Below are 10,196 nucleotides of genomic sequence, written 5' to 3'. Positions count from 1 at the left end.
AGATGTGCGCAAAATCATGTGTTTTCGTGCTATTTCGTGTATTTTCGCGCAATGTTCAATGCTGCAGCCAGGTTGCTGGAAGCCTTTTATAAATTTCTTGCAGCAGAAACAGATACAATCTTCTCTCGATTTCCCCAAACAGAAACTTGAACCCAGAGTAAACACGCAATCATCTGTGGCTTTGTTCCCCAGAGCTCCTCCTAAACCTGAGCTTACTGAGAAACCCTTCTGCTCAGCAGCTCTTTGTGAGCGTTCTTTTTGTACTCGCTTCTCTTCTCTCATTTCTCAGAATCAGCCAGTCGACTTGAATGGAATAGAAAGTGAAAGTAGTAGCTGGCGGCCTCCAGCGAGCATTGCAGGCAAGCTAGGCAAGCACGTGATTACTAAGAAACCAACAGGGGAGGGGGCCGCGGCTGTGCTGCTGCTGCTACATAAAGAGAAGGTGTCCGTGGCTGCAGCTCAGAGGCAAATGACAGCCCGATTAACAAACTGTGCGAGGCTCCAGGACTGCGCGCTGCAGGAGATTATGGTTTATATCACCTCTCATCTGCCCGGGACTATTATTACTTGTGTGGCTGGAGCCCTGGAATACACTGTCTGCCTTTACTGTGGGATATTTGTGTGCTGGAAGGAATCGCTAGCAGCAGGTAATCAGGACTTCTAGCACAGGCTGCTGTTTACAGGGTTGCAGAATACAGCTATACAGTAGACATTGCTCACTTACAATGAATGGAGTCCACTCTGTGTGGCAGCTTATTCCCTTCCGATTTGCAAACTACGTGACAGCCATGGTACATTTTTTTTTTCATCAGATGTGATCTTTTGATGTGATTTTTACTATTGAAAGTAATAATTATAGATTGTTCCCATATACAGGTCTGTTAGGGCATTTTCTCTCTTCAGATTTGGAGTGATTACATTTTCTGTTCCAATTGACCATGCAATCGATTTTTTTGCTACACACTGCACGGTTTTCTGTGCAATTGCATGAAAATCTCACATCAAAAAATTGTACCATTAATAGGCACCTGTAGGCTTCTTTTACACTACAAATTGCAATGTGATTCTGATTTGTGATTCCGATTTTTTTCTAGATGCTATCAACACAAAAATACAAATGCAGGACTTTTTAAAATCGCATTGGAATTGCTTGTAGTATAAAAGAGCCCTTGGTGCAGAAAGCATCAGTGATGCAGATATCAAATCAGATTATAACTCTTCGTTTTTTAAAGCCGCTGGGGTTAATAAGAGATGATTGCTGATTGGTTGGTTTGGGTAATATACAGTGCTGACCTTGCAGAATACACAGTTCATATGAGTTGCTCCCATGCTAATGTCCCTAATATTGTTATTGTCACAAGCTGCATTTTAACATGTAAATAGAAAACCATGCAATGCAACTGCAATACTATTAATTCCAGGCACTAGAGGTAGTATTCCTGGCATTGGTTGCCAAGCTCCACCTTTAGGTTTAGGTGGATGTAATGGGATATGGTATGCCTTCTTAGGAATTAAAGCTAATACCTCCTCCAGTGATGTCAGTCAGGAGTGTTCCTGCAGCTATAGGTCTCAGCAGCAGCAGGTAGTGTGTGCGTGCGGACCTAACATGGCATTTCAGGATGCAGTATGTGTACCATTGCCACTCCGCTTCGGTGCTCTCTGACTGAATGTGCTTTATAGATATTTCAGAATGAGTGTACTTCCAGCACAGACATGCAAGACTGGAAAAACAGGATTAGGGGCGTTTTTTACTGGATTCTGGCTAGCAGCCTGGAGGTACAGCTTAGCTTCCTATTAATATCCATGAAATGCTTTTCTGAAGAATAAGGCTTCTCAATGGTGCAGTCAGAATAGAGAACATCTTGCTGCAAGACGGCACATGTGTGGTTTGCTCTGGGACAGATTAATAGGCAAGTAATTTGCTAGCACAACACGCTCTGGCAGTGCTGGAAGAAAGGACTCTGCCACTGATTATCCTGGTATTCCAAGTCCTCACAGGCTGCTTGTGTTCTTCATATAGTAAGTGAGCTGGATCTGCTGCATTACACTTACATGGGCTGCTTATGCTCCTATAGCTGGGCATATATATTTCAGGTTTTCTTTGCCAACCACCTTGATCATATCTGCAGGGAGTGTGTTGCCCCAGCATACCCAGTCATGATTTGAGGCTGTTTATTGTTGAAATGGTTGATCAGGCATGTTTGAAAATCTGTCTGGTGGGGGAGGAGCAGCAGAGGTCACTTAGTTTTGTACTGCATAAAATGATCCAACACTAGTCAAAATAGTATAAAGGACAAGGAAGTGTAATTGATCATTACCCAAGTGATATATATGTATTTTTTTATATTGGGCGATTAATCAGTTGCATTGCAATATTGGGCCTTATTAACCCTTATAAGCTCACTTCTAGTTCCACCAACCAACTGCTTGAGCTGTAGAATATTTGTGACCTGCAGGCAATGGATATCAGGATAATGTATAATGGAAACTCTGTATATTGAGTCTGGATGTTGCCATTATTTCTGCTCTACACTGGTTTTTGGACCTGTTATTTTGGGCATGTCCTAACATTTCCTGGAAACCCATAATTAGAGCCTTATCTATGCATCTGCAGTTACTTGTGTGTCCCTGGCTTCATTGGGGTCATTCTAGTTGAGCTGTACATAGCCACTGCTACTGAATATGTAGGATGCCAGTTGAGGGCTGGTGCACACTACAAGAGTTTTTTTGAAATGCTAGATATTTTAAAAGCTCTTGCTAATACAGTGCTATGTTTTGTTTTGTTTTTACAAAATCACATCGCTCCAGTGTGAACATACACATAGCATTACATTAGCAAGAGCTTTTAAAATCCCAAAGCGCTTAGAAAAGCACTTGTAGTGTGCACCAGCCTTCTGGAATGTCTTGACAACTATTGCACTTTTCCATGAATAAATAATTCTTCTGATCAAACCTACTCACACAGGCCTATATTTTACTAGCATAGAACAAAGCACTGTATGAGGGAGAGCCAGCAGCAACAACCATTCATTGTTCAGCATTCGATGCAGGCAGATAAATAAAATATATTAATTCCTAAATGGTAGTTATGGGATACTGCAGCCCAAGCAAGCTGTGGGATTTCTGCCTCCTGGAGATCCTGGAATTGAATGGAAAATGCTCTAGCTCTAAATTCTCAGTAGGTTCTATAGACTCGAGCCATACAGTGCTGCCACTGACCATTCAGAGAAACAGCAATCAGCCTAAATGCTTGTTTTTAAAATCAATGGCTGTGCGCTAGAGTAGCTGTAAAAAATGGCTGTGGGGAATTGTTTTCTGAGAAAGCCTGCTTGCTTCTCGACCATAGTCAATAAGTGGATACTACTTCTACCAGAAAGAGCTGAATTCTAAAATCCCAAGCACAGATAAGGTCAAGTCAATCAGCAAAGATTTATTGAACCATGCTGTCTGCACAAGACGTTAAAATGTATTATTTGATAGGAAGCCATTTAGTGCCGACCATTTTCTAAGTCATAGACCGTAAGGGCTGAGTAACAGGAAAGAGTGGTAGCACAGACTAGCATTGTGTATCAGAGGCTGAGTGTTTGGCTTTACCAAGAATGTGTCACTTACGGCAAGCAGAGTAAAAATAGAACGCTGCTTTGCAAGATGAGTCGGTGATGGGAAATGCAGCGTTGTGATGCAGTTTGCCTTAAAGATGTGAAGACAGCTGCTGGCTGCTGCTTGGAGAGCCATTGTATTGTATGTATTGATCAATCAGCATGGATTTTGTGTTATATTCTACAGTCCTTAGCAGTTTTTCTTCTTTTTATGTTCTAGGAGTCGTGTTTATACTGATTTAAAGCTTTTCTATTTGTTTTTGTGGGTGAATTTCAATGTGCATTTAGTATCTTGTAGCTAAATTCTAATCCTTTTTATCTTTTTCCTTTGAATTTCCAGGGCAACGGCAAATAAAGTGCAGAACTGCTGCTAGGACGGACGCTATGGAAGACCACATAGGTTGGTCAAGTCTATAGGATGGTAGCACATAGCAAGGTGGAAGCAGATAATGCAGTTGCAGACACACGACCTCCACTCCTGGAAACCCCAAGCTCAGACCGTTCCCAGCTCCAGCCTGCCAGAGCCATCCATAACAGCCCAGGACGTCCCATTCCTGCAGCACAGCTCAGCAACACACACTTTCGAACCTTTCGCTCTCAGTCAGACTTCACCGTCATCACCAAGACCAGCAGCTTGCTGGATAGTTGCGGCTTCTACTGGGGACCAATGACCGTCAATGTGGCCCATGAGAAACTAAGGCAGGAGCCTGTGGGCACATTTCTCATCAGGGACAGTAAACAGAAAAATTGCTTTTTTGCCATCAGTGTTAAAACCACCACAGGACCCATCAGCATCAGGATCCATTTTCAGGCTGGGAGATTCAGCCTAGATGGCAGCAAAGAGTCATTTAACTGCCTTTTTCAGCTAGTGGAACATTACTTACTGTCTCCAAAAAAGATGCTAGTTTTTCCTCTAAGAAAGGTCAGATTAAGACCTCTGCAGGAACTGTGTCGGAAAAGCATAGTGGCCACATTCGGGAGGCAGAACTTGGACTTGATCCCCGTCAACCGAGTGTTAAAGGACTATTTAAAGTCTTTCCCATTTCAGATATGACAACACAGGGCATTAACAACGAACGTGACGAGGACAAAAGTGTTACAAATACAACTTTTTGGGATTATTTTTTATCTTATTTAATGGTGGTCAAGTTTATTTTTGTAGCGATGTGTCTGTATTTTGGAATGAAACTTGAACACTCACCTTTTAATGTTTACAAAACCAGATTATTTGCACAAACTAAAAAGGGTATGTCCTTTTTGAGAATTATATTCTGCTATGCAGAGCCTCCTATTTTATTACGTTCTAAAAGTAATAAATTTTATTATAAAATGTTCAAAATCACTTCTTGTACCTGGTCATTTCATTTAGCTAAAGGTAGAGCTAATGGCAATCTAATAGACACTAGATGATTAACAATAAGAGGCAGGGTTGTACTAAAGTCACCCCTAACAAATAAACCAGGGTTATTTGTTTGCTTGGGGTAGCTTGACTTAATTGATGGTGATTTCTGGCAGATATTGAATTCCTATCTCCGCCGAGGAACAAGCAAGGGAAGGAAATATCAAGGGATCATCAATTAATGGGTAGAATATATGAACGTGTGCAATAAAGCTCATGTGTACATCATGCTATAAATCACGTATATGGAAGAACCTAGAGAAGAGCACTTGTGACTGACATAGCACACAGATTGTTGTTAGCTGCTCAGATAGGATCAAATGGCAATTCATACTATAGTCTTCAATAAGCATAAAGCTCATACATACTCAACTGCATATTTTAATCACATGGAACTTTTATATTTGGCTTTACACATGTGTGCTAGTGACAAATGGGAACTCTAACAATGCACTGCTGTGCTCACAATAAGTCTGAGTTATGGGAAATGACCTCTGTCTGGCTCTGTTCTTTGCCTAAGGGACATTTGCTTTATGCTCTAACTCCATGTGCCAACCTTATTATAGCATGTGTCCCTATATTAATGACCGCATTATCCTAGTACCCCCTACTGTGGGTAAGATCATCTCAAGAACCCCTTGACAAATAATGACAAATAAGATTTGCTCCATAATATTTATAAATGCTCTACATGCATTCCATTATGCTTTTTTAATCAATTGTTTAGGTTTGTTTTAATTCGTAGCCGTTATGGAATTTTGATAGCAAGTTCAAGTACTCCCCCGACACCCCCAGTCCTACCAAGGTACCCCCTTATGTACAGGTACTACACGCTGAGAACCTAGACTCTGACCACAGCTCAGTTAAACATCTAATATTGAATAATGAATCTGACTGTAATGAATCTAACTGTATTATGTGTTATTACAGTCATATTATTAAGCAATGTGTGCTTTTATGTTCTGTGTTTGAAGAGTTTTGCTGAAACTCATTGGTGTCCACTGCAGCTCACGGCTGGTCTCCCAAGAATATATACCGTACTTATGTTGTGCGAGTTGCCATGCTTTCAGTGCTAGTGATGATATCCTATCTTCCAAAAAGTATGCGGATTGGAAAAATGTCCAAGATTTTATAGAAAGCAGTTTGCTGTCTGTGTCACCTGAAAACAACAAATCTAATGTTTTCCATATAACTTGTACAGTGATTGGAATTTCTTTGTTTGGTGTATGCATATTGCAGTCTGCTCACTAGTTTTGGGGACAAACAAAATGACACTTGTTAGTTTTCGGTTTTTAACAATAGCAGGCTGTTCTTTCAGCACAAAAGCAGCACGCATAGAGGCTCATGGGACATCTGCAAGCACAGAGGCTCCTGGGATGTCTGTGAGCAGTAGAGGCTCATGGGATTTGATTGCATCTTATTTTTGTCCATTTGTTTATTGAAGAATTCCACAGAGTATTTCATGACACTATCCCCCAAGTTATATCAGTTACTGCAATTTATTTTCAAACATGTTTATACCTCACTCATAATCCATATTGGAAGTTAACGTAAATGTTTTATTTTTTATTTCCCTGCCCCTGAAACATGAATACATTTTGTCATTTGTTAAAATGTCACAAGGCATTTCAATACCTATTGCTGTTCTAACAAAAATAAGCAAGGTCTTCCAGATAAAGATTATTGTTGCAGGTGACTTTATTATTTGTGGATCTGTCGGCCAAGCTGTCTCTTTTTCCTTTAAAAATCTGACCTATCTGCCGACAGTAGTGGGATTTCAGACCAAATAACATTTTGCTGTTTAACTTGAAAAGGACAAAAACAGGTGTAACTATAAGTGTTATGTCCTTTCTTAATTCCCATTCCAATGAACCTTTGTGGCTTTGGATCAAGACAAGCCTTGGGTGTGTTTGTCCATGTCACTCCCAACTATGCCTCAGTCATCGGCACCTTAAGCTGTAACTCATTCACATGTTTCTAAGAAAAGCAAAGCTATCACTTCATCTTCGTAGATTACAAAGATTCAATGCAGATGCTATTTCACCTTGTTTGTTTTGTGAGCATGCAAAATGTGGTAATTCCAGTGTAGGAAGGTAAAGTCAAATCTTACTGCAAATCACTTTATTAGTGCAAGTGAATACTAATGAGCAACAAGGGCTCCTGTTGTGCGCAGCAAACTACCTTTCAGCAACTCTGGAATTTCTAGGCAGTTTATACTCTAAAGACCATAAAGATGTCACAGTTACTAAGGAGTGCCATTTGAGCTTTCGGTCACTTTTGTGGAGATTCACAGCTGTCTGTATACTGAAATTACTTTTTTTAGTTATTTTTTTTTTCATCAAAACGCACAGGAATTTATGTAAATGAATGTGGCATTTAAAATACTGCTAAGCTTTCACAAACCAGTCTGCAGGTAGATAGATTGGTTATACTGGAGGATAGCTCTCTTTAAAGAGGAACTGTAACCAAGAATTAAACTATAAAACTTCATTACAATCAGCAGCTGATACCCCACTTCCCACAATCAATCTTTACCTTTTCTCGGTTAGATCATCGGGGGGGGGGGGGGGGGGGGGTAGAGGGGATGGTCTGTATGGCTGATATAGTGGTGAAACCCCTCCCAGAGTTTGATGTTATGGCCATGGTCCTGCCAGTTTGCTGTCTGTGAACCCCATTGCATTTTGAGATATGACAGCTTTTTCCAACTGCCAAGCAAACAATTATCTTCCTCTGTGCATAGAACTCTCAGTAACAACGAAACATTCCATCCAGGTCACCTGGCAGAACTATAGATGTTTTACAATGGACAAACACTGACTAAATAATCTATAAATGAATATTGTAAAAAATAATCAATTTTATTCACTATGTTATTTTCACTACAGTTCCTCTTTAAATGTCGCTGTCTATGTTGTTTATTACAATATACTCTATACTATTATGGAACCTCTCGAGAAATCCCATCCTGAACATTAATTACGTCCGTATTATATTTCCATTCATTGAAATGTTTCTGGAACATGTAAACAATAACAGAAAACCCTCCTGGTGTGCGATGCCACATCCGCATCAGTTGACTTTCTCAGCTGTCTGTGGTTTGTAAATTAATAATCAGTTGTAATTTAACACTGTTAATGTTTGTTCCATATGACATCAGAGGATAGTGCTGCTAGATACACATCTGTCAATTAGGAATGTGAAATGTAGATGAAATATTGGCATATTCTGGGATGTTGCCATTTCCTCTGACCTGCTTAGGCAATTGTTTTTAGAGCAAGAGCATATTTATACCTGGAAAAACATATTATTATTCTTTTTTTTTTCCCTTCTAGTGTTTTTGATTGTTCTACGGGAATATAGTAAAGACCATTATGTCATGTTGTTTATCAGTACAGATAAGGGTTTTGCCACAGGAGACCAGGGTTTGACACTTGGCTCTTCCTGTCCAGTAAGCCGGTACCTATTCATTAAGGATACCTTAGGCAAGACTCCCTAACACTGATACTGCCTAATGAGTGGGTCCTAGTGGCAGCAGCTCTGGTGCTTTGATTCCGCCAGGTAAAAAGCGCAATATAAATGTTCTGTGCCTTGTCTTGAATGGGATAGGAATGTAAGTTTCTGTCATATCAAGAAACAATAAGAGAGAGCCCTGCCTATCACAACTTATGCTTAAAGGGACACTTAAGCCAGGAAAAAAAAATGAGTTTTACTCACCCGGGGCTTCTACCAGCCCCCTGCAGCAGTCCTGTGCCCTCGCAGCCACTCACTAATCCTCTGGTCCCCCCTGCCAGCTAGTTTCGTTTTTGCCGACAGGCCCATCAGGACTGGCCATGCGTAGCTTTTTCCGCATTCTCGACTGTAATTAGCGCTATTGCGGCCGCAACGCGTACAAAAATACGCGTTGCCGCATATCTATGCGTTCTTAATAACACTAATTACAGTCGGGAATGCGGAAAAAGCTACGCGTGGCCAGTCCTGACGGGCCTGTCGGCAAAAACGAAACTAGCTGGCAGCGGGGGACCAGAGGATTAGTGAGTGTCTGCGAGGGCACAAGACTGCTGCAGGGGGCTGGTAGAAGCCCCAGGTGAGTAAAACTAATTTTTTTTCCCTGACTTAAAGAGACACTGAAGCGAAAAAAAAATATGATATAATGAGTTGGTTGTGTACTATGAATAATTACTAGAAGATTAGCAGCAAAGAAAATATTCTCATACTTTTATTTTCAGGTATATAGTGTTTCAGGTATATAATGTTTCTAACATTGCATTATTCTATAATATGTGCAGATTACACAACACTCAGCATTCAAAATGATTCTTTCAGAGCAGTTTGTGAAGTAATGACCTCTCCTCTAGCAGAGAAAAAGTAAACAGTTCACTTACAGTTGAGATAATAAAAGTCAGATAACAGCCCTCTCCAGGACTAACTTAGTCGGAGAGCTTAATGGCTTGTTTGCATAGAGATAACAACTGGAGTTTCTCAACTCTTCCTGTACTGGAAACAATTAGACTGATGTATCTGATCTTAATGTTTTATTTCTTAGCTGTACTACACATACAAATCATAATATCATAATTTTTTTTTTTCGCTTCAGTGTCTCTTTAAGGTTCACTTTAAGTTTGTACAAAATATATTCCCAAAAGGCTACCAAACACTGGATGCTCTTTGAAGTTTAGATATTTAGTAGATATAGACATTAGACCCTGAGGATAGGAACACACTAGGCAGAAATGCGTTGCGGAAACGCAAGTCTATGGACCGCATGTAACTACATGCAGCCCATAGGGCCCCTGAGCAGTAAGTAATGCAATGTATTTGCATCATCTTTTGCAGATTTAGGCATGCATCTGCAAAAGGGCATGATGAGCAGCACGGAGTTTGTATGTTCTCCCCGTGTTTGTATGGGTTTCCTCTGGGCACTCTGGTTTCCACCCACATCCCAAAACATACAGATAAGTTAAATGGCTTCCCCCTAAAACTGGCCCTGGACTACAATACATACAACTACGTGATACATACAAAGACATGTGACTATGGTAGGGATTAGATTGCGAGAGGGGACAGTTAAGTGACAAGACAATATGCTCTGTACAAAGCTGTGGAAGATGTTGGTGCTATATAAATACTAAATAATAATGTTGACCCCATAGGCAAAGTTATACAGTGTATACAGTATACTCATAGTAAAAAAAGCTACA

The 10,196-nt window shown here is 40.4% G+C and overlaps 1 protein-coding gene across 5 annotated transcripts; it reads left to right on the top strand.

The window, feature by feature from the left end:
• Positions 1-430: 430 nt before the first annotated feature.
• Positions 431-4,941, top strand: SOCS1 (suppressor of cytokine signaling 1). Of its 5 annotated transcripts, none has more exons than XM_068246836.1 (2): positions 431-647; positions 3,940-4,941. In XM_068246836.1, exon 2 carries the CDS (start codon positions 4,018-4,020, stop codon positions 4,651-4,653), a length of 636 nt encoding a protein of 211 aa, XP_068102937.1. In that variant the 5' UTR covers positions 431-647; positions 3,940-4,017; the 3' UTR covers positions 4,654-4,941. The 5 variants fall into 5 exon arrangements, with proteins under 5 accessions (XP_068102937.1, XP_068102940.1, XP_068102939.1 ...); XM_068246839.1 differs by lacking the exon at positions 431-647 and adding an exon at positions 1,586-1,776; XM_068246838.1 differs by lacking the exon at positions 431-647 and adding an exon at positions 1,833-1,910.
• Positions 4,942-10,196: the final 5,255 nt, after the last annotated feature.

Source organism: Hyperolius riggenbachi, chromosome 7 (genome assembly GCF_040937935.1).
Source record: "Hyperolius riggenbachi isolate aHypRig1 chromosome 7, aHypRig1.pri, whole genome shotgun sequence".
In the NCBI taxonomy this organism is placed as follows: Eukaryota; Metazoa; Chordata; class Amphibia; order Anura; family Hyperoliidae; genus Hyperolius; species Hyperolius riggenbachi.
This window is presented reverse-complemented; position numbering and strand designations above follow the sequence as displayed.

What these genes read in the sequence shown, in the direction of transcription:
- SOCS1 (XM_068246836.1), top strand. Translation starts at nt 4,018, where the DNA reads ATGGTAGCACATAGCAAGGTGGAAGCAGATAATGCAGTTGCAGACACA.